General features: G+C 34.0%; 1 protein-coding gene and 1 pseudogene across 1 annotated transcript; one reads left to right on the top strand and one right to left on the bottom strand.

Moving 5' to 3' along the window:
• Positions 1-3,730: 3,730 nt before the first annotated feature.
• LOC143629042 (MADS-box protein SOC1-like) lies at positions 3,731-10,771 on the top strand. Its single transcript, XM_077098427.1, has 7 exons — positions 3,731-3,993; positions 9,590-9,671; positions 9,769-9,836; positions 9,936-10,035; positions 10,134-10,175; positions 10,389-10,430; positions 10,572-10,771. The coding sequence occupies exons 1-7, from the start codon at positions 3,812-3,814 to the stop codon at positions 10,701-10,703; spliced, it is 648 nt and encodes a 215-aa protein (XP_076954542.1). The 5' UTR covers positions 3,731-3,811; the 3' UTR covers positions 10,704-10,771.
• A 436-nt stretch (positions 10,772-11,207) lies between these two features.
• LOC143629040 (putative fructokinase-7) lies at positions 11,208-17,915 on the bottom strand (annotated as a pseudogene).
• Positions 17,916-26,254: the final 8,339 nt, after the last annotated feature.

The following is a 26,254-nucleotide window of genomic DNA, read 5'->3' as shown; positions in this document are numbered from 1 at the left end:
GTTTTTTTTCTAAATTGAATAATATTAATCTAACCATTATAGTGAAAATATATATAACTGTGAACAAATAAACTTTGGCATGTTTCGATTTTACCTGAACTTTTATTCGAACAAAGTTGTTTCTTGAAAACCAATTAAACCAAGTGATATTACGATCGTGTATCAGTTAGACTTTCAAACATCAAAAACCAGAATAACCTGAATTAGTTAACCCAAAACCCGAATACCAATCAACACTTCTACGACGCATCTTATCCATTTTATACTGGTTATTCATATCCTTAGATTTGTCTCCACTTTTCTTAGCCCTTTGTTGAGACCCATATTGTCGAGTTCTTGTCACCACTCATACCACTTGTTGTAGCTAAATCTTGTTGGTTGCATTTGACATTTATATTCAATTAACTGAGCTCTGATACTACTTATCATATGCATATCCAGTAACTCGTAAGTTTGTTGTGAACTCAATCTCAATTAAGCTAACCTTACTATGTTCCTTACAAGAATTCAAGTGACTAGAAAGGTACAAGATTATATGAAACTGTATTCGATATCTACTTCCGCTGATCAGCAACATTGGATGTCATTTTCTATATGTTTAGATAATTATTCATTGACACTTGGAACCTATACCATATCTACAATTTAAAGTTCGATTCCAAAATGTGAGACTCACATTGTAACGCTAGAACCCAATCTAGCTCTCAAGGTATAATTATGTCTTTAACTAAAGTTAGAAACACTGTCAACTATACGGAGTACATATATAGGGGATAAATATTGCGTGTCAACAAGGCAATACATGCTCAAAGTTTTTACGTATGACTTATAACAAAACATTGCCTATGCAGTATATATTGTATACATGTGCATACTGAAATATATTATTATTTACGGTTTATTATTATGAGCCATGAATCAAATTTAGGTTTCTTATGAGCTCATACTAATAAACTATAGATAATATCATATTTTAGTAATGCATATGTGTAATATATTCGATTTCATTTTTAATTATTGTTATATAATAAATAAAAAAAAGTTGTTTAAAAATAGAAAAAAAAAGTTGACAGATGAAAGCATTTAATTGCTCTATCACTATCCATTTCTTTTTAAATGGCTAACGAATTCTTCAAATAGACTGCTTGCTAAATTCATCATATTGGGATACACTCGTCTTTCGATTCGGAATATATTCTCACCTAAGGCAAATGCCCATGAACACTCGTCTGAAAGCACGACCATGTGGTGAGATAAAACTCGTTCAATTTAAGAATCTAACATGTGAAAACCACATACTCGTCTAGTCTCCCATCATCACCCTGGTGCATCTGAAACTAAATGATGGGGCATGAATCAAACATGAGTCGCATGAAACACTAAGGTAGCGTTTGGTATGCATGAATGGGAAGTGAAATGGAATGGACCTCTACGAAGGAATGAAGAAAAGTGTGTTTGATTGGCTAAAGGAATGGAATCACCAATTACCATGTCCATTCCATTCCCTCTAAAACTCCCCAAATTCATTCCATCTACCCCTTGTTTTTTTTTTTCCATTCCATCCCTTCTTTCACACTACTCATCTCCACCACCCTCACACTATTACCATCAATCACCATCACCACTGCCACCCACCACCAACGCCACATCCACCACCACCTCCCACCACCAACCCCACCCCCGCCTCTGCCGCCGACCACCGTCGTCGCCTCCGACCACTGCCGTCGCCGCCGAATACCACTGCCACATTAACCATCCACAACCACCACCTCCACCCACCATCACCGCAACCCACCCACCACCTCCCGCTACCATCACTACTAATACCCACCACCGCGCCTGCCGTTATTGCCAACCATCGCCACCGCCATACCACCTGCCACCGCCAACTACCGTCTCTGACCACCACCAACCACCATCACCAATCGCCTCCCACTCTCGCCACCGCCGCCCACCGCTCACCACCACTACCGCCACCATCACCACCGCTTACCTTCAGTTTTATTTTATTCCCTTTTTTTTTTCCTAACTAACAACATTAATTAATTATTCATTTCATTTTTAGTTTTCTATATGGTAACCAAACAAGACAATGGAATGGTAATGATCCATTCCATTCCATTCTCTCATTCATTCCATTAACTCATTCATTCCATTACCCCATACCAAACAGACCCTAAGTCTCTTAATAAGTATAAAATAATATATAATAATAAACTACTACTTTTTAAATGGAAAAATGAATTTCATTACCCTTGCATTTAGAATTAGTTAATTAACGAGTGTTAAAGTACTCTTTTAATAAAAAAATATAATGTGTGAATTACGTCCTAGCATGTGTCATGATTAAATCTAATAATTTATAATGCGAGATACGATAACATATTTCTTAATTGGGGTGTGACAAATTCCGTAATTACCAAAACAAGCAAAAGAGTGAGGCAAAGTTCTCCACATCTAATATAATATTAAGGTCTGATATCATTATTACATGTTTTATTTCTTGGGAGAGGTTCATTGTATATGACCAAAGCTGTGGAATCACGTGTGCACACATATGTATGCCTATATCATATTTTCTTTAAACAATAACGCTCTGTGTAGTTTGAGGCTACGTTATGAAGCATTTTTTTACATGTTGCGTCATGTTAGTTGGGGAGAGTGATTTTTATTTAGGTGTAGTGATATGTAGTCTAATATTGCCCAATCACATTGTTACGTCATATTTTTTTCGTTTTATAATTAAAATAAACAAATAAAACTTCATTAAATTATTAAATAAATAAAAATATATTAAAATTAAAAACACTAAAACTAAAAACTAATGTAGTAGGTCTTATACTTCATGTACTTTTTGTGTTCATTTTTCTTCCAACTCTATGATCGCTTTGATTTCGTCGATTGAGCGAATGATTTGGATGTCTCGTTTCATTTGTCGCAATGCATATGAATCGGCAAACCATACATTTGCTTTGATGTTAGCACGGATGGTAGCGTGACGGTCCATAATCTCGGTCTCAAAACGGATGAACCTTTCTTGTGGTCGCTCCACGTATTCGCAAGTCCCCTCCTTGGCTCGTGTTGACGACGAACCCTCCATATTTTTACCCTTATTTTTACTTTGTCTCCCGGGTTTTAGGGCAACTCTTGTACGTCGTCCTTCCCTAATTCTCTTTCTTGTTTTCATCAATGAGGTCGAAGTTACGAGCATCGAAGCCGGAGACGGGTGTGCACGGATTTATGGAAGACGAGGTCTTAGACCTTTTTGACGGACAGGATGATGCGTCGGATATATAAAAATGAGAAGGTGGTTAAAATTAAAATAACCTTTTTATATTGTTTTATTGACTTTTTGGTACATCATTATTAAGACTTGTAAATAATGCATTAACATTTGTACATATAAATTGAAATACCTCAGTCTAGAAAAGGTGTTTGTCCTTAAGGATTGAAGAGATTAACCAATCAAGAAATTACTTCAACAAACCTTTATATTATAATAAGGCATACCCCTCCTACCCTGATCATCACACCTTACTTCTACACAAACACACATACTCTCTCTCTTACACACACAAACACACATACTCTCTCTTCTCAAAGAAAACCAATCTAGTGTTTTGCTTCTTTTGTAAGTTCTTTTTCTTTCTAAACATTTCTCCTTATAGGAATACCCATATTTAGTAACAAAGTTTGCATCTTTTTACACTTATGAGAACTTCTGTTTGATTCAAAAGAACTGATTTTTTATGGATCTTGATTATGGATTCTCGTTTCTTGAAATATTAGGTCAATTTTCAAGAAAACTAAGATGGTGAGAGGAAAGACCCAGATGAGGAGGATAGAGAATGCTACAAGTAGACAAGTTACTTTCTCCAAAAGAAGAAATGGTTTATTGAAGAAAGCTTTTGAGGTTTCTGTGCTTTGTGATGCTGAAGTTGCTTTAATTATCTTCTCACCAAGAGGCAAGCTATGTGAATTTGCAAGCTCAAGGTTTAATCTTTTTCACTCCTAGCTTTTTGATTCTTGATTGTTTTAAATTTGTGGGTTCTTCCTTTTGATTTCTTTCATGCATATACATGATATGCATCATATACATACACATATACATATACATATACATATACATATACATGGCTAGTAATATATATGTGCTATATAACTTGTACTCTAGTTTTAGGGTTTCTTCTCCTTCCCCTCCATATATATCTCTCTCTCTCTCACTAACACATAACATGATTTAGATCTGAAACTTTGTTCTTGTTTTTAACTCACTTTTAGGGAATTAGGGTTTACTAAATGGGATCTATCTGCACACTAAGGTGCTGTTTGTTTTTCAGAGGTAAAATGTCAGAAGACTGCGAAACCACATCTGCCAACATCTGTAGCAGAAGAGGTGGACCAAAACTCTGCAGTCTGCAACAAAAAAACTGTTTGTTTTTTAACATCTGCAGACTGCTAAAATAAGCTGAAATTTAAATAATTAAAGAAAAATAAGTAGTATAAACGATGATGGTTCGGGTGAAATATATGACTCAAAAATCTTCAAATACCATCATCTATAAATATCAAAAGAAACTAAAACTTGAAATTCATCAATGATTTAATAATCACTATAAAGAGGCTCAGACCTATCGAAACATTGGTGCAAAAGGTTCAAAGTGCCATGGCTGCAAGGGTACCTGCCATCCTGCATTTTTGCCACGCCAGGCACATATCCTGAGCTGATGTTAACTCGAACAACATTAGATCATCACAGCCACAAACCTGATTTCATATTTCAAACAACCATCCAAAAAACCCAAATCAAATGTCAATCGACATCGACAGAGGCGGCAACCGGCGTCAGAAACCGTGGATTTAAAAGCCATCACTTCCCCACGCCGGAGTACAGCCACCACACCGAATCCGGTAACAATCAGAGGTCATAAACCCTAGATTTAACAACCGTAATTTCCCAACATCGGAGAGCTGCCACCACCACACGATCGCTGCCTAGGGTTCGTAAATCAAACCCGGTAACAATCGGCGATGATGGCGGCAATCGATAGAAAAACACAGCCATAAACAAAGATTATGGTGACAACAAATGAAAAGAATAAAATGAAGAGTGAAGAATTGCTAGTGGAGTCATCAGTAGCAACTTGGCTCATCACTTCTGGGAGAAGAGGTTAAAGAAGTAATAATACCAACACTTCTGAAAGAGAAGAGGGCGCGCAGACGTTTTTTAATGAAACGTCTTCGAAAAAACAAACACACTGCAGAGCCCAACGTCTGCGCGCCCTCTTCTCAGTGCAGACAAAAGAGGTGGAGAAATCCTTCGGAGGAAAAACAAACAGCACCTAACATTTTTTTGTCTATTAGGATTCTTCATCATTTAACTTGCACAATATTCATTCTATTGAGATCAAATTACTAAAAACTTACAGTAACTTAATTAGGTGACAATCAGTATTGTATTCAATACTTCTGACAGTATTTCACATATTGTATGTAGTTTGTCACAAACAACCACACTCTTTGCAGGCATGTTTCAGTCAGATTATAACATGAAGTGGTTTGTTTCATATATTCCAACTTCTTTTCTACATATGGAGAAAGTCATCAGCTTTTGCTTTTCTTCAGATTTTTGCCATAAAAAGAATCAACTTCTAAATATATATTGTGATCATAGTACGAAATATATACCCATTTATATTATTAATATCTTCTAATATTTGTAAATGTTTTGCACCAAAACCAATATGTTCTAATGATTATAATAATAAAACAACCAAATTTAGCTTCAAAATTTACAAACAAAGATAGATTTCACTTAGTCTAACTTTCTAAATATATACAGAAAAAAAGTACGAAAAAGTATACTATTGTTTTCTAGTCTTATAAATGGTTTTCAGTACTGATGTACTTGACGACTTGTCATGAATTCATACCAAAATAGACAATAGTATTATTAGCACTATCAGCGTACACTCGAATAGAACATCTTGCATTCACCTATATTAATTAGACCATTAATTAGTTAATATGTGATACATTTGAGACTAGACATGTAATTTATGATCTATATAAACTGTATGATGTAACCTTAATCCTTACAATACTACATCTAAAACAATATTCCGTGATTAATTACATATATAATCCTCATATATCTATATGTAATGTTCTAGCTAATTGTTCTTTCTTAGACCTATAAATGAACTGAACGTTCGGTGAAATATTCGTGAACCTTTCGGCGGGAAGTTCGTTTATGTTCGTTTATTTAATAAACGAACGAACATGAAAAAAATGTGTGTTCGTTTAATTAAGCGAACGAACATGAACACATGTTCCGTTTGTTCATTTATGTTCATGAACGTTCGTTTATGATCGTTTATTTCTGTTTATTGATGTTCGTTTATGTATTAATAGAAAATAATTAAATATTATCTGGATATGTAATCTGCTTAAAGGTTTTATATTTCTTAATTTGTGTTTATTTAAGTTCGTTTATATTTGTGTTCATTTATATTTATTCATACATGTTCATTTATCTTTGTTCACTTATGTTCATTTAGATTTTAAACAAACGAACATAAATGTCCATTTCTAAATAAACGAACATGAACATAATATTTGTTTGATTAAGTATCCGTGTTCTTTTAAAGTTAAATGAACGAACACGAACATGCCCTTGTTCATGTTCATTCGATTCGTTTACAGGCTTTCATTATTTACATGATGAATGCATTAGTCTCAATCTCTAGACTCTGCCGATTTTTTTTATGTTCGTGAACCGTTTGTGAACAAATTAATTTCCTTAATGAACGAACACGAACATAAAATCTCATTCGGTAAGTGTTCGTTAAAACATTATTTTCTTAGCGAACGAACATGAACAACATCTTGTTCGTGTTCGTTCGGTTCGTTTACAACCCTATTCTTTCTCATTCTTTTACATAAGATAAGAACAAGACTTAAAAACCTCTCTAATTGACCGTAATAGCTTTTTAATAGCCACCCAAAAACAGGTAATAACTAATAGCCTCTCTAATAAGACTTAAAAACCTCTCCATGGGGTAATTTTGATTTAGTTAGCTGATGAATTGAAAACCTAGCTACAATTTGCAAAAACAGCTAATAACTAATTTTAAAACCTAAATTAAGAGAATGCATAGTTTATACATAGTCTTTGCATTATTAAATGTAGCATCGATCATACGTTTTCTTAACCCCAAATACCAGAGTGAGCATTTCTGAAACATGACATCAACTGTACATACTACTTTTGACACCATTAAGAAGGAAACTCATCACTGATAGTCCTCTAACGCATCAACCCAACATTTTGCTAAAGCTTCTTCCTCTGTTCGACCAATGTTGAGAGTCCTTTTTTCGCTTGCTTGTTTTTCTTAACGGGTCGTGATGTTCCTTCTTGGGTTTTGGGTATTGTTTGTGTATCAAGATATGATTGTGATTTGGGTAGTTGTGATGGTTGCGAATCGGGCAGTGGTTATGCATCGGGCAGTCGTATAAATCGAAATGGTGGGACTTGCTCCCAAATCGAGGGTTCGAATTTTGATCAATATCCTTCGGGTTGGAACGTACGAGTTTTCTTGTTGGTTTGGATGTACGTGTATGAGAAGATCGATGGAATATTAAATAATATGATTATTTTTTGTGTGAAAATTATAAAATAGTTAGGATTAATTTAATTAATTTTTTTTACTAAAACGGTATAATATTTAAAAAATTAGTTTTTTGTAAGTAATGCTTTCACCGTTGCATGGAGAGACCCACAAGCGCCATTAATCAGTGCGAATTTGGCCAGAGAGCGGTGTTTATATAGCTTATGCCGCTATCATCTCGGCCACATTTGCGGCAATTCGACACGACATGTTAATATTAATTCGCTAGAATGCATAGTTTAACACACACACACACACACACACATATATATATATATATATTATAAACGAAAACCCAAAAATCCTATGTGTCGCGATGTGGTCGCTCTCCCCTTTTATGGAAGACACCAGATTTCTTGATTTTTAAATGGAGGCCTCTCATTAATTTAACCCAAATTCATGGGTATGGGTCTTACTAAACCAGATAGCTCTTAAACGGGTTATAACATCTCATTAAATTAAAAATTAATCTTACCAATTATTTGATATGAAAATCCTACGAAATAAGAATATACTAAAATTTAATATCCAATTTAAAAAGAAAAATATATTATTTATTATTAATAAACAATTTTATAGTAAAAAAACATAAGCGGGTCATGGGTCACCAAATCCAGATAGCTTTTAAACATGTTATAACATATAATTTATTTATAAAACCCTTTCATCATCAAACCCTAAGTATATTATTAACTTTCTTACAATAAAGAAAATTAAAATCCAAAAAATAAATATTAAAAAACGAAAAATGTAAAACAACCATTCTCTCAAGCCATTAGATTACTTTATTTGTAAATGAAGGCTTCTCACGCATTTGACCTGAATTCATGGGTAAAGGTCTCACCAAACCCAGATAGCTCTCATTATATTAAAAAATAATCTCATCAAATATTTGATATGAAAATCCTATAAAATAGGAATATATTAAAAATTAATATCCTATTTTATTTTAAAAAAGATATTATTTATAATTAATAAAGAAAATAAACGGGTAATGGGTATCACCAAACCCAGATAGCTTTTAAACCGGATTATAACATATCATTTATTTGTGAAACCATTTCATCATCAAACCTCAAGTATATTAATTATAACTTTCTTACAATAAATAAAATTAAAATCCAAATATACATATATAAATATTAAAAACGAATAATGTAAAACAACCCCCGTAATACGGGAGATAAAATCTAGTGTGTGTTTGTGTGTGTATATATATATTCGATGATTAAACACATGTTATAAATATTTGCTACTATCCATAAAACAAAACACTTTGACAATTGATTTCTAAATGACAACTGTTAGATCCATTTTGTTTATGTTAGTCTTTTGCATTGAATATATTTTTCTCATGGGCTTTAGTAGTTTATTTTGTATGTAATATGGCCCAAGAAAAATAATGTAAAGAAGCCCATTGGGCATATGATGTGACATGTTTCTCATGCATGCTTCCCTATAAATTGAGAAGCATGTCATGAGAGATAATTGTTGATTATCAATAGAAAACCTTTTGCCAAAATTCTATCCTACCTACATACTTACTCTCTAGCTTTCACTCTCTCACTCTAACTTTCCATATCCGAAAATAAACTCTCAAGATCCGAGACCACTTAGGTGACTTAGTGTGATTTCCGCTAGCACTAAGTTTGGTTGATCCAAAGATTGTTGTTAGATTCACCCGCGTCGGGACCTACAACAACCAGCTCCTTAAGAGTGAAATTAATAAACAAGAGAATTTTTCTGATAGGCTTTAGATAAACAAGGTCACTTTTTGAACCAACTAAATAACTCACTTATTTCAGGACACATATCACTCCTAGTTTCGAAATATTTTCCAACTTAATGTTTTCTCAAAAATAGATATAACATTATAATATCAATATTTGTCTAACGTTTTGAGTGTTGAATTTGTTCAGCATGGAGGAGACTATTGAACGATATAGGAATCACGTAAAAGAAGTTCAAACCGAAAATTCTTCGAGTGTAGAAGATGCTCAGGTTTCTTATACATGATCTTTTGTGTTCCTACACTCTAAACCATTGCTTTAGCATTTTAGTCTTATAAAGTGACACTGATAGTATTATGCTTATTTAGTGGCAGCATTTGAAGGATGAAACAGCAAGCATGGCAAAGAAGATAGAGTCCCTAGAACTCGCAAAAAGGTTTGGATCTGTGTTCTTATTCCTAGGCTATTGTAAACCTAAGATGGATGTTCTTACACAGCAAGAAAACATTTGTAATTAATATCTTAAAATTGACAGAAAACTTTTGGGAGAAGGTCTGGGATCAACCACTATTGAGGAACTGCTACAGATTGAACAGCAACTGGAGAGGAGTGTATCTATCATTCGAGCTCGAAAGGTTACGCATGAAATATAGAACTTTGATTCTCAAGAACTAGTTATGAATATGTTAAAGTTGAAAATTTTCCAACTTATTTTGACTGTGTGGTGTTTTAGATGCAAGTTTACAATGAACAGATCGAGGAGCTACAAGCAAAGGTACAATCTTGAAGTTTTAGATTGTATATATGTGTATTTATTTACAACATTTTCACTTGCATGCCTCAATATAAATAGACTTGCTAGTCACACATTGATATCTATACAGCATATCAATTAATGAGTTAAAAAAAATGATGGCTACTTTTTTTGTACATGTTTGTATAAACGTAGTAAATTCATGAAAATGTCATTGTTTTATAAAAATTTCAGGAAAAATTGCTAGCTTATCAAAATGCAATGCTTAATGGAAAGGTATGTATGTTCATTTATATGAATTTATTTAAAGTACAGTTATTTATACGCAATTATATATGCATATAGTCTTTTTAGCTGTATATTAAATTGAAAATGGTGTAGTTAATTAGTTAATCACTAACCTCAAATTTGTTGCAGTGTCTTGGCCAAACTAAAGAACAGATGGAAGCAAATTTACCAACTGCGGACTGTGGTGAGAGTTCTGATGTTGAAACAGAATTATTCATTGGATTACCTGAAAAAAGGATGAGGCAAGATAGACAAAAATGAATACACTTAATACCAGCCTAAACTACGTATTTATATATCTATGGGGATCTATTATGCGCGCAATAGATCTTATTTGTGTTAAGTTTTATGGTTACTTGATTTGCAACAATGTTCATGTTACACTAAACATAATCTAATTCTTCTGTCCTTTGTACATACGAATATTTGATGGTGACCATGTCATGGCTTTCATGATTGTGTGTTGGCTGGTTGCATCTTTTAACTTCTGGAGTTTAAGAAATGCAATCGTTTTTGTGCGTGCACGCGCGTATTATATTGTCCAAAGTGGCATGTGTTGTTAGATGATCATACTATTAGAAGAAATTAAATGCACATAAGAAGAAAATAGATGCACATGTGAAAGAAAGAAATAACATTTTAATTTACATCATGTTAAATGTACAAATATATAGACATACAAAAATGATGCAAAATTTAGCTGGCTTTTGTTTCTTGTTTTAACTATAAATTTTCTGAAGTAGATAACAGTATGATACAACATATTTAGGCTCCGGTTTCCTGCAGCTTTTTAAGAACAACTTCCTTTGTTGGTAATGAAGGAATTGCTCCTCTCTCTGTTACGGTGATGGCACCGCAAACATTCGCAAACTTTAGTGCATCCCTCAGCTTCTTCTCATCCTAAAAAAAGGGGCATAATGAGTTTCTAAAGAAACTATATGGATTCTTTTTTAGCATTTCATTTGTCTTTTGATCACTTATATTGGGAAGATTGGATCGTAACAAGCTTGGGCTTAAGCGGGTCGGTCAAGTTAGGATTATCAGGAAAGTATCAAACAAAAGGTGCCCAAGTTTTGAAGTTACCTTAAAGAGTTGAGGATTTGAAGCCAAACTGTTTAGTACTCCACCAACAAAAGCATCACCAGCACCTGTTGTATCAACACACTTGACCTTAATACCACCAACTTTCCCATGGAAATCCTGCAAAACTTATTCAAGTTATTATATCCCGATGCCAAAACACTATGAAAAATCACATGAAGTTTACCAAATTAAATAAGTTTTGAAACAAATGAGGTAATCTAACCTTGGTGTAATATCTACAGCCATTAGGACCTTCGGTGACTATCAAAAGCTGAGTATTCAGGTAGAAAAGCTTGGTCATCACAACTTTGTCATCACGGGGATCATCGCCTCGGGTCAAGAACTCAATTCTTCTTCACTAATCTGCATTTCCCAAAAGTAACATGTTCAAGATTTAAGTCTACAAAATCAACTCGCTACGAAAGGTTGTACCTTGATAACATCAGCTAGCTCCCAGATGCTCATGATGCCTGTTCGGGCAGCGTCGGCTGAGGGCCAAAGAGCAAGTCTCAGATTAGGGTCATATGACAGAATGCAGCCTGCTTTTTTGGCAACTTGCAGTGCAGCTAAGTTAGCTGATTTGCATGGATCATGAATCAAACTTATAGATCCATAATGGAAGATCATTGTCTGGTCAAGCAACACGCAATGAACATATTAATCGATATATGACAACTATAAAGTCAAACTGATCTTATCTGATATTGGGTGAATCATAAGTTGTAATGACCAGAGGGTACCTTCTTAATCAAATCTTTATCAAGTTCTGCTTCGGTAAGAAGCATATCAGCACTTGGATTACGAAAAAACATATATTCACGTTCTCCATCGGCCCTCAAGGTAACAAAAGCTAATGCAGTTCTTGCTTCTTTGTCAAATCTCATTCCTGAGTTATCCACATTGTTTTTATTAAGGATGTCGGCCAACATGTAACCAAATTCATCGTCGCCAACCTAGTGACAAACAAAGAACTATATAGTAAGTAGAATTTAACAAAATCATACTAAAACTAACGTTCAACGATTTGGCTTTGGGGGTGTTTGGATATAGCATTTGGATTTAAGTGGGTTACATTTTTACTAAAAGAAAGGGTGATGCAATGAAGCGGAAAAGTGCTATACGCTTTAGCAAATGTTTAAATCAAACCCAAACGGGGTAATTTCATTATGATATCAGAAGTTGCTTTTTTTTGGGGGGGGGGGGGGGGTGCTGGCTTTACAAATGAGTCTATATTTATAGACTACGCTAATAACCAAAACATTATTGTATGTCAAAATAACCTAAGTGTTAACTAGAGACATATCATTATATGAAATAAAAGACCATAACCGAAATATTGATATCAGACAACCTCACCAACACCTAGGTTTAAATAAAAACCAACAATCTAAAAATAAAACCTAAATTGGTAAAAGAAAATCTTGATTTATTTTTCTGAGTTATGAATTGTTTTTCACATACCAGATTGCTTGTCACCATATGATGTTATATATATGGCTCATATAACTTTCATAGACATGTCACATCATATGAGCCGAATAAAACAATTTTTTACATCATTCAGGCTGTAGAGCTTATGGTATATTCAGAAAAGTTACATGGCCCATATAATAGCTTGTATAAAACCATAATCGGGCTTGCATATATGTCCCGTATGATATGACGAAAATGTCATACTGCACGTATAACTTGCAAGTGGCAAAAACAACACAATATATTAGAATGTACCTTGCCAAGAAAAGCTGATGATCCACCCAATCTGGAGACACCAACAGCTACGTTAGCAGGGGCACCGCCGGGAGCTTTCTTAAAACCTGGAGCGTCCGCCAACGAAACTCCAGCGACTGTAGGCACAAAGTCAATTAATAGTTCCCCAAAACATAACACCAGCGAACTGTTCTTTCTTTCTCTTCCCTCGGATGTCGAACCTACATTGCCAAAATTCAAAATTTCAACCAAAAGTTAGAATTTCAAGAGGTTCAGCATATATAAGGGATATAACAGATAACGAATAACAGGTCGGTGCTCTTGTTACTCTTTGAGGTATCGGTCGATGAGCGATCGGAGATGATGGGAATTGCATGGGCCATTTTCTTTTTTCAGGGAGATGATTTGAATGAGAAAGAAATCTTCTAATATCTACATTGGCTGCATGATTAACAAAAACTCCATTTAAAAAAAAAAAACTGTTGGTGGGTATGTTGATTTGTTCTTTAATGCTCTAATTCGGTTCACAATCAACAGATGGTCACCATTTTCTTGCTAAATATAGATCAAACCCAATTAGTTTTCTATTTTTTTTTTAAGAACGACGACTTTATTGTATTTAGGTTGCTGCACTCTCCAAATTTGTAGAGTCCGTTGTCCCACTCTGGCCAGACTATGTTGTCTTAACCGGGTCCACGCTGGTTTTAAGAGTTTTGCTTGGGTGTTCCCTAGGAAAACCATACCGTCGGCTGCCACTTGGCAGTTGTTGTGCCATCACAAGAGCTGAACTCTCTGCGTAACATGCGGTACGTGGTATGAAAACCCGGGTGGGCTCGGGGTTTAAACTGACAACCTTTGCACAAACTCTAGCTCAAATCCTTCATTGCCAATATCCACCTAAAGTGACGTAAGTGATAATCGAACTTGAGTCTCAATCAAAAACCCCAAACCTTCTACCACCAGGAAACAATTGGAGGGGGGTAATTACCAAAATATAAGGACATAAAATATAGGACTAACTACCAAAATAAGGGTTTGAAAATATAGGACTAGGAGTAGGGATTGCATAAAAACCGATGTAATTAAGAAGTAGAATTAAATTGTTGTTTGAAAAAAAATTGTCAAAATAAGGTCGGTACTTCGCCACGGGTTAAAGTAGGCAAGGAGAATGTACAAAATTGTGACGGTTTCGCTTTAAATACCCAAACGCATGCTGCCTAAGGGTCAAATGTCAAGGGTCTCGATTACAATGCTTGTTAATAAGAAAAAAGTCTACCAAAACAATAACGCTTATATCCTATTTATAGAAAAATAATTTCAAGAGATACAATAGGTGACAAACAACCACCAAACAATAAAAGATAAGTCATCTTAACAAAATAAATGTAAATGAAATGATAAGTCTACAAACAGTAAAGAAAATACAACCATGACATCATCAATGAAAACATAAAATAGACATAATAACGACAACAAGAAATGAGTCATCTTAACAAAACCACATGCCACAAAATTGGCTGGATGGAAGTGGGCTGAGAGAGGTGGCGTCATGGGGTTGGAAAAAATAAAGGAAACGTAAAGGGTAGAATTTATGTGATTCGTTTACGCATAAAAGCATAAAACATTGGCATAAATAATGCTTCCCATGTGTATACACAATATTTGTAGAATCTTCCTATACTATTAAACTAGGATAATAACCCGTGTTACACACGAGTGAAAAACATATCAACAAACAATATAAAATATAAACTAAGCATTCAGTCAACACAAATATTTGACATAAGTTTATTACCCTCAGATGTTACAAAAGATGTTAAACTATATCTATAACATAAAAAGAAAATACTTTATAAATAAACAATGCAATGAATAAGAAATAATATAGTATAAATGAATCATTAGACCTGAAAAAAATAAAAAACGCATATTAGTAAAAGATTTTGTAATATTAATTGAAAACTAAGTTTACAAATACATACCAACTTTAAACTGTATCACATTAAATTTTCGAAAATCTCTTTGTAAACAGCTTTATTTAATTTTTTTTAAATGTTCCTAATTGTTCTAAATAACGTTTTTTTCTTTTTTCTTTTAGAGTGTTTTTTATAAATAATTTTCAGAGATATCTATATTTTTATAGCATTTTTCATGTCATTTCTTAATAAGTAAATAAATAAAACTTAAAGAACATTCGGTTTGATTACCATTCACCGGCTCTTCTTTTTTCCTCAAGAGTAAATTAAATCATTGACAAGGTGGTTATTAATTGGAATAAATTGACTTAATCATGGAGTTAATTGCATTAATTTGAATAAAAAGATTTAATTGTAAACTTAATTGAATTAAATTGGAATGCTCATTTGAATTTAGTGGATTAAAAATAATTATGAATATGTGGAAATTATTGATATGGAAATGTGATTACATGGAATCCTATGTGGATAGGCTAGAATAAGGACATGTGGAGAGAATTATCTTGCTTTAATATATTAGTAAGATGTTCCTAACTGTTCTAAAGAACGTTTTTTTCTTTTTTCTTTTAGAGTGTTTTTTATAAATAATTTTCAGAGATATCTGTATTTTTATAGCATTTTTCATGTCATTTCTTAATAAATAAATAAATAAAACTTAAAGAACATACGGTTTGATCACCATTCACCAGCTCTTCTTCTTTCCTCAAAAGTAAATTAAATCATTGACAAGGTGGTTATTAATTGGAATAAATAGACTTAATCATGGAGTAAATTGCATTAATTTGAATAAAAAGATTTAATTGTAAACTTAATTGAATTAAATTGGAATGCTTATTTTAATTTAGTGGATTAAAAATAATTGTGAATATGTGGAAATTATTGATATGGAAATGTGATTACATGGAATCCTATGTGGATATGCTAGAATAAGGACATGTGGAGAAAATCATCTTACTTTAATATATTAGTAAGATTTCATGTCATTTCTTAATAAATAAATAAAACTTAAAGAACATACGGTTTGATCACCATTCACCGGCTCTTCTTTTTTCCTCAAGAGTAAATTCAATCATTGACAAGGTGGTTATTAATTGGAATAAATAGACTTAATCATGGAGTTAATTGCATTAATTTGAATAAATAGATTTAATTGAATTAAATTGGAATGCTTATTTTAATTTAGTGGATTAAAAATAATGTGAATATGTGGAAATTATTGATATGAAAATGTGATTACATGGAATCCTTTGTGGATAGACTAGAATAAGGACATGTGGAGAGAATTATCTTGCTTTAATATATTAGTAAGATCAATAGAGTTCATGGACAGGTGGTCTCCTTTCATTGATCCAACTCTATTGCTTCCATATATATCAACACCTTCTTTGATTTTCTTCCTAATTAAATAATTCAAAAAAAAATTCATTTAATAACAACTATTTATGTTTTGTCATTTAATAAGAAACCCCCAAGTAACAAATGAGGAGCCTTTGAAACAAGGGCACACACTCATTTTAGAAAGGCACCATTATCATGGAGTATATTGGGTGAAAGTAGCTTTGAACTCATCTTTCTAGCTACAAATGGAACCACTTCATATCTCAATGGATATAGGACCCCGGTAACATACCATTTTTTTTTTGTTTATTAGATTGTTACAATGCAATATGCATACTAGGAAAATGAAATAAATGATCTGATTGATGATTTTGCTGCTACAATCAACCATGGTTTAGGGAGGTTATTTTCATTTTACCTAATATTTGAGTAAAATAATAATTGCTTCTCCTTAAATTGGTTTCAATTCATAATATGCTAAAGTTAAGCAAGCATTCAAGATGAATAATTTGTTGCTTATGAATCAACCTTGGTCAACTATAGTTGAATAAGAATGAATAATCTTTTTAATTTTAACTTCATAGTTAATTAGGACTTGATTTTTATATTTCGCGTTTTGATTCTAATTACAAAGTGAAAATGAGGGTGTTGTTTTTCGGAATCCATTTGCTATTTTTATTCAATGTTCAACAATTTTAGTTATATTTAAGTTTAAATTTGATTTTAACTTATATTCATTGTTTTTTATTTGTGATTTGATTTTAGAAATGAATAATTTTAATTTGAGTTTAAAAATGAGTGCTCAATTTTTGGTAAATAGTAATGGCTTGATTTTGACTTTACAAAAACGAGTATTTGTAACTTAAAATTTGAAACATAAATTCTCAAATAGGAAGTGCCAAATATTCGGGTTGTCTTTATTAATTTAATAGGAAATGCTTGAAATATGTCATTCCTAAAAATAAATGCACTTTTGCTATAATAGAATGGTCAACATCTTTTTTAATGAAAGCTTAATTTACGGCTATATTGAATACTCAACTTATTTTTAATATATTTAGTCATATCTCGGTTAATATGTCAGACTTAAGGTATGTGTTTAAAAGAATATTGTTTTTAATAAATTTGGGGCCAAATCCACTATTAGATTAAAAAAAAATGAAAGTGATTAGAGATTTATATGACTGATAGGTTATTGTTGTTGTTACCACCACCAATACAACTACCACTACTACCACTACTACGACTATGACGACGACCACCACTACTGTTATTATTATTATTTACCAGGTATTGTGACATACCTAACAGAATTTACCAATCTATGACCTCCAACATCATACAACGTTTCTCCATAGTTAGAAGCCATGATGACAAACGAAGCAGAAATGAAACAATCACTTTTTGTGGTAAGACTTCATATGCAGGTTAACCATTTAGGCTATATTTTACTTTTTATTATAATAAGCTCATTAAGATTTACATTATAATCCTCTTATGACACGGTGAAGGAGAAACAACTGATTTTCACGTTTGGTAAAACAAAGAAGGCTGAAATCGGTATCCTTATCGCATACATAAACAATAGAAAGATGAACAAATCGTGAATGTATTTCACCATGGTGAGATTTTTTTTTGTTTTCATTTGTAGCCTTTAGAAGGTATTATAGTAAATAATGATTATTTAAATTCTTCTCTATATACCAGCAAATGCATGGGAGGAAGGAGATGAAGTTGTTTCTGTTACAAGCCAACTTCAAAATACAAATTTGGATATGGTTGGCAATAAACATATAACGAAAACTTTTGTCATCTTAAATCATGTCTTTAGTTGTCGATTTCTATATTTCCACCCGTGTCGTACACGGGTTAATAACCTAGTCTATAAGAAATAAGTTGTGATTAGATTAATCTATGAGCTGATTTAGGGGAAATTCTCAAAATTTTGGTAGTTATGAAATATAATTTGAAGTTTTAAACGCCTTTTCTATACAATTCGAAAAATATGTATTATAAACTAATCCGGGCGAGTAGGTTATTAAACGAAAAGAGTAGTTTGCAAAACCAATAAAAACACGCCACGTGGCCATAAACCACCCGAAACGAGCTCGTTCCATACTTGTTTAGTCACCACGAGCACGTTCCATGCATGCCTCGTTTACAACGCTCACGACTACTGCTTAAGTGTTTTAATCTCGACGAGTAGTTTGGCACGTTAAATACATCGGCATGAGTAGTTCTACACATCGGAGGATCAAACCAAATATGTCACACCCCGACTTAGGGCCTAGGCGTGACACCCGTTAGTTGGTATCCAGTTTTGAAAATATATCAGAGTTGCGGGTTATTAGCGGAAGTCTTTGGTTATAATAAAATATTAATTTAATTTGAAAATCTATTGGATAATAAATATCCAAGTATTTGGTTTACAAACCTTGTTTATTTTTGTTCACAATATTTTATTTATTTAAAACTGAGCCATCCCCACTTGTGAGCGTCTAAATCCATGAATCATTCTAATTCCTTGTTGTCCGTGCTATACTTGTTTTCCTATAATGAGGGGGAAAATACGTCAGCGATATGCTAGTGAATCGTTTACTCTGAAAACATTTGACTAACAAGATAGTTTTGGAACAAACTCAGCAGAAACATCTCTTATTTCTGGGAACTTGTGCCACTGTCATACACACACAATTATGGTTCTCCAATAACTGATGCATATTGGAGAACTTTCGTTATGACTGTTTAGCCTGCGGCCACGTAGCCTTGATTGATAGACTAGACAGTTATGTTTGGATCCAGACACACGTGTACTTGGTCTGAGTTGCTTTTATTTTCTACCTTATGACTTGGGGATCACGTAATCCCTTAAAATTTAGAGATCACGTAATCTCTTATTTGACTAACTGTTTAAGATAAACATCCTGTTTATCTGACTGACTGAAAAATATTTAACGTATTCACCTGTGATTGTGATTGTGATTGTGACTGTCTTTTCTGAATGATGTGGTGATCTCGTTTGAAAACCCTTGTGAATGATTGATGATTGATCTATAATAAAATAAGTTTATATAAATACCCGGATCGTCTCTTGATCCAGCTACAGACCTTTAGTCTTGTTTTGATAGCTATAAACCTTGACTGATCATTTGTTTGAATAAAATATTTAGACCCGTAATCTTTTCATTTGTTTACAAATCATATGTTAAGTTTCTTCTTCATGAAGAAATATCTATTGATAGGTTTCTTCGTCAAGAAGAAACATTGAATTGACTATAACCCTGATATGTAAAATCTTACGTTTCTTAATTATGAAGAAACTACTATATTTGCTTGTATGTAAAAGCTTATGTTTCTTAATCATGAAGAAACATTATTTTAACTATAATCTTTGCATTTATAATAATAATGATCAAGGTTTTGGGCTATACCTCTGACTATGGTCTAAGCCATATAATATAAAAAATGTTTGGACAGAACTCCTACCTTAACGAGTGCTCGGAAATGCTAATTACTAAAGTAGAATGATGGCTTGATTGATAGAACCTTTCTCTTTAACTCGCTTAACTGATCTACGACTCGTTAAAACTTCGATACTTGCACGAACTTCAAGAAAACGGACCTCGGAACTTATCCGCAAAGCTAGCATGCTTCCCAACACTAAGTGTGTGTTTGTGAATGTGAAAATAGGATGAAATGGGTTGAACCCGTAGCTGCCCTTTTATAGGCGAGTTTTGGCCACCATCGCGTAGCGCGATGGGGCTTTCCTTACGGCCATCATGTAGCGCGGCGCCGCAATCCATGAGAGGCTGCCACGTGTTGACACGTGATTGGCCACGTGTCCCTGGTTGCTTAACGGGGTCATCGCGTAGCGCGATGCCCTTTTAATCCTGGACCATCGTGTAGCGTGGCTCCCCCTTTTTCAGAATTTCTAGGGAATAGCATCGCGTAGCGCGATGATCAAATTTGTCCACCCATTGCGTAGCGCGATGGGTTTGGAAACCCAAATTTTTCGTTTTAGCCCCTTTAAGTTTTAGAATTGTCACTTTTAGCCCAATACTTGAATGTGGTATTTTCGAGATGTTACAAAATAGCAATCCCACGACTTCACACCTTTCAGTATAACATCGATTATGTCAGAAATTTGGGGACCAACATCGATTAATTAGGTTAGAAGTGAACAAAATTAGTATTTAAATATACTTTTTTACCACAACTATAAAAACATCAACCAAAGTTAAATGATGTCCAAGATGTTTGAACGATGAATGACAAATCACATGGGTAAAGCATCATATCGTAATTGATTAAAGTTGAGGATGAACAATGGTTTTTTTTCATGGGGGGGGGGTTGATCTGTTCATTTAGGGTTAGAGATAGCATTTGTAATATGTAATGTATCTTTTGGTTTACCTGTTCATTTAGGGTTAGAGATAGCATTTGTAATATGTAATGTCTCTTTTGGTTTACCTCTAATCCAAAACTAATCCAATTATCTAGTTGCAATTTTTTTTAAAAAAAGGGTATTAAAGTTACGTAATTGAATAAACCACAGGTATGAAAGTGGCACTTAATGGAGAAAATAGACAGGGTTAAAAAAAAGTACTAAAATTGCAAGTTTTAGAAAAATGAAGTAGCCATTTGTAATAAATTCAAAAACGGAACTAAAGTTGCGTAATTGAACAAACCTCAGGTACTAAAATGGCACTTAACTCATAATAAAAAGATAAGACTATATAAATAATATATAAAACCAAATACTTCTCATTCTTCGGTTTCCAGTTTATTCTCGATTCTTTCATCAACCCACCTTGCCTTCTCCGAAGCCCGATGTTCTACATTCTCGAACCCAGCCTGTTTACTACCCTGATACTCGGATCAAACGACCCACTAGAAAGATGCATCACATGCTGACCCATGGATACTTTGCTTCGTTATAATAGTAGACACGAAGCTATTTGCGCTTTGTTAACCATATTACAGGACAAATGCTGAGTTTAGAATGAAATGACAAATCTGCAAACGGTAGAAAACAAACACAACCATGACATCATCAGCAAAGCGTTGAAATAAAGGATATTAGATTTTAATAATTCAAACACTGTCCTATTGGCCGGTGCTAGGTCAAACTTTAAAATATACTATAACAGTCCCAAGTTTTGACTTATTGGCCGCTAACGAGCTTTTCACTAACATGGCTAGATTTCATTAATTTTTGTTGATGTGGATGATGATGTGACAAAAATAGCGGTGAACCGCATATGTGGTAAAAAAAACTATTAAAACTAAAAATTTCTAACCAAAATAAACGAACAGAACCACTTTTTATAACAAAAATAACGAACCGAACTACTTTTTTAACAAAAATAAACGAACCGAATCACTTACTTAACAAAAATAAGCGAACCAAACCACTTTAAAAAAATAAAGGAAACGAACCACTATTTAACAAAAATAAATATTTAACTCTTGTAAACTGTTGTAAACTCATTTTTAAACGAGAAGTTTTGTAAACATTAAAGGGTATTTAAATCCCTATACATGTAAAGAAAAATATTGGCATACAAATCGTGTCATTACACAAAAATGTATATTCATTCAAGAGAAAAAGAAACAATAAATCTCAATTCTGACAAGTATTTAGAAACATAAAAGAATGTGTGTTTAATTATGACCTCAAAAGATGAACAGAAAGGAAAGATGAATTAACCACTAGTTAAGACATAATAAAAATGTCTTCGTCAAGAAAATCAGTTATACGAACTCAAGAAGTTCAAAGAAGTAACTGATAAAATATATCAACTGATAAAAGTAAGAAGAAATCTGCCAAAATCCATTAAAACCATTGAGAAAGAATATTATAACTCAAGTATGAGTATTTGAAAGGTTAACCAAGTTAAATCAGTTGAAAGGATTCAATAGACCGAATCCAAGGTGCAATCAAGTTAACATCTGTAAATACTTAGAACACAGAAAGTAAGGTAAATAGTTAAACACAATTGGTCACAGTGTTTAACGATTTACAATTACTTATGATGTTTTTAATTATTGATTGTCTGCATTATTTAAAAGTGTAGAGTTAACAACAAATTGGGAATTTCAAGCTCTAGACTTTTAGGAGTTAAACCTCGAAAACATAAAAAGAATGAAAGGCCAGAGTTTAGTAATCAGAAAACATAAATCCTTACACGTAAGATGTCAAATCTCGAGGACGAGATTTTTCTAAAGCTGAGGATGATGTAACATCCTGAAAATTTTGGGTCAAAATTTTCAACTTTGAAAAGTTAAATGAGCAAAATATCCCCATAATAATTAGGAATGAAGACTATACGTGTGATGATAACCAACACGAAAAACAAGAAAATCTGATTTTTGGTGCCATCGCGCTATGTGATGGACACAAATCAAGTCCATTGCGCTACGCGAAGGAGTTGGGAGAAAACCAAGAATAGGGCGGCGTCGCGCTACGCGATGGACAGACCCAAAGTCCATCGTGGTACGTGACATAGCTTCCATGGCGGCATGACACATGTCGATGAGTCAGCAACGCGTGGCAAGTATAGGGTTGACGCAACAACCCTAGTGGGCGGCTGTAATCACGAAAAATTTGATCCAATTTTGACAAATAATAAAAATAAGGGAACAAAAATATTCATGGTATAAATAATGGGTAAAATAAGACAAATAAATGGAAATAGCTTATGTTAAGGAAATAAGAAAGGGAAACTCCATCTCACATAGGAGGAAGAAAGAAAAAGAAAGCACTTTATAATGAAGGAACCTTCCATGATAATATTCTTATGTGGCTAACCACTCTCCCTAGTCCTAGCGAAGGGTACGAAGCACCCGACGGGCACGGGCATGGGCTCGGGCGATGGGAGTAATGTGGCGCTTTGATTGCGCACTTTGCACTTCGCACTTCGCACGCTTGCATCACCGCGGACTCACCGAGCCTACTGCATCTTCGTGCGACGTGAAGTTGCAGCTTTTTGCCTATAAATAGATGAGCCATGGGGGATCTCTCATTCATCCCTCACACCTCCAATCTCACACACACAACCTCGGTACTCGTGCCACAACCCCGATATGCTGATATTCCGATGTTTTTGGCCTCAAAGTGCTTGCTAGAATACTGCATAGTTACTCTCTCGACTTTCCACTTTCAAGTAGGAGTATTGCCTGAGTAAATCTTAGGCATTTCGTATAACGTAACGAGTCATACAAGGTAGGGGTTCGGCCCGATTATTATATTATAAATGGCTTAGACCCTAGTCGGGGAATAGCCCGTACCTTGATCATATAAAGTAAGAAAATAGATTTTCGTATAAAGAAACTAGTTTGTAATTAATGAGGTGACAGTAAGGAAACTTGATTTTTAATACTGGTGAGTGTTAAACCTTATTAGAAACCCCTAGGTGTCTTCTTGATAAGGGTCAGGGATCCTGTTCGGGTTTTCTTTTAAGCATCTATTTTACGATCCCAGTTCCATAACTAAATATTTTCCCGGTTAATTGATAACTGAAACTTAGGGGATTCTAGCCTAGGTGGTTGCTTGTCATCATCTGCATTAAGTCTAAGATCTAAGTCGAGCCGTCTTTAGTTTTATTAATTAGTTTAATTTTAGTTTTTAGTAAGTCCCCCTTTTTAATAAATACTAAGAAATAAATAGTCGTGTTTGTAGTTAAGTCTAAATTTAGCTAGTTAACGTAATTTAAAGAGTCATGTGGGTTCGATATCCGGACTTACTTAGCTGTACTAGAGTCGATCGGTTCAGTTGCCGGTTAGTAGTTTTAGTTAAGCTAAGAGTCTAGAATTATTACTTAGTGTCTAGATTAGCATTTATTTAGTTAATAAATTAATAACTACTTTTAGACCATCAATGCATCCCTAAAACTTTATAAACAAAAGTAATCACTGGCCCTCAGGCTATTATATACGTTTGTTTGGATCCTTACATATATGGGTAGACGGTGGGCACACCGCACCACACTTGCTAATGCCTCCGCCACGTTGGGCCGGACCTAAGTAATGTCCGAGAGTGGATTATCTCGTGTATATTGGTAGTTGCTAAGTCCTCGATGCTGCGGTATCGCTGAGCGGTTTCAAGTAGAACTGGATGTTTGTAATAGTAAATTTGACTTGGTTATTTCCTAAGCCATGATGGGCCGGGTCATAAGATACCTGAGGGGATAACTAAGTATTTAAATGTTTTGTGTCAGCGTATTCACCAGCATGCGTTGCTGACGTATTTTTATAACTGTTTTACAGGTAATGAGGAATAGGTGATTGGAGATGGTGACTAGCCATTAGATGATCTGATGGCTCGTATGAAGATTTTGATATTAAAATAATGCAAAATTATGGTTTTATCATCCAAACACTTTTGTACCAACCAACGGGTGTTTAAATCCTGTCTTTTGAATATAATAATATTTTAAACAAGTCTTCCGCTTTACAACCTTAAACTCTGATATATTTACAAAACAAGTATCAACTTTGGGTCACACGCCTAGGCCCTAGTCTGGGGTGTGACAGGGGCATCGTGCTATGCGATGATCTACTACTTTGTCTATCGCGATACGCAACAGCCTGCCCAAGGATCCATCTCAATACGCGTCGGATCCCAAAATATGCCTATAAAAGGGTGGCTCGGGGGTGATCTCTTTCATCCCAACACACACTTCACCAACACACGCATAACCTCGATATAGGTTCCCCAAGTCCGAGCCCCGAAGTTTTGACGGTATAATCCTCAATAAGCGACGTAGAGCATAAGTGTTATCCAACCAACCTTAGGCATTAAACTCCAAGTATCCATGCAAGGTAGGGGTTCTGCTAAAGTTATTTAATTATATGTACGCTAGTCAGGGGTATAGCCTAGACTTTGATCAAATATAAGTGTAACATAACTATTCATATACAAATGTTATAGTCAAAATAATGTTTTTTATAACTAAGAAACATAAAGTTTTATACATAAGGGGTATAGTCAAAGTGACGTTTCTTCTTCAAGAAGAAACCTAACATAGACATTTCTTCATGAAGAAGAAACATAGCATGTAATTGGTAAAAAAAACAAAAAGACAAGTCTAAATATTTTATTCAAACAAATGATTTATCAAGGTTAAAACTATCAAAACCATACTAAAGGTATGTAGTTGGATCAAGCGACGATCCGGGTATTTATGTAAACCTATTTTATTATAGGTTAAGCATGTAAGGCCCCGTTCCCGGTAACTCTACTTTGGTGTTGGATTTACTCATAAACACAGTTCTAAAATCAGAGTTAATTAAAACTTTCACGTAATAATTTAAAACTTCATACATCACATTACAAAACATTCATTCTTGTCTTAACATACAAATCGTGATTAATTAAAACAATCTTGACACTTCTTTGTAGATGCCAATCTCTTCTGTCCATGCCATGTGTCCCTCCTCAAGCCAGCTGCCTCAATCTATTTGCATGCGTGCATACTAAAAGTCAGCTACACTGAGTGAGTTCTAGTTAATCATTTAACATACAATACATTCATATCCTTACTCATACACATCCGAAGATACGTATTCATACCTTATTTACTCTTACTTCTTTCATACAAACTTTATATACATGCACACGCGTTTACATACTTTCTTTCATAAGGCTTTATGATTTACCATAGGCTATTCTATCTCTACCATCACAGATATTATTAGGGTCTGGTC

Source organism: Bidens hawaiensis, unplaced genomic scaffold (assembly GCF_021521415.1).
Source record: "Bidens hawaiensis isolate Kalapana, Puna unplaced genomic scaffold, B.hawaiensis_p1.1 tig00005142_1, whole genome shotgun sequence".
Lineage (NCBI taxonomy): Eukaryota > Viridiplantae > Streptophyta > Magnoliopsida > Asterales > Asteraceae > Bidens > Bidens hawaiensis.
Note: the sequence above shows the minus strand (reverse complement) of the source record. Positions and strands in the feature narration are given on the sequence as shown.

Coding starts and splice junctions, on each gene's coding strand:
- LOC143629042 (XM_077098427.1), top strand. CDS start 3,812: ATGGTGAGAGGAAAGACCCAGATGAGGAGGATAGAGAATGCTACAAGT. Junction 10,036..10,133: donor CTATCATTCGAGCTCGAAAG/GTTACGCATGAA, acceptor GTGGTGTTTTAG/ATGCAAGTTTACAATGAACA. Junction 10,176..10,388: donor TCGAGGAGCTACAAGCAAAG/GTACAATCTTGA, acceptor TAAAAATTTCAG/GAAAAATTGCTAGCTTATCA.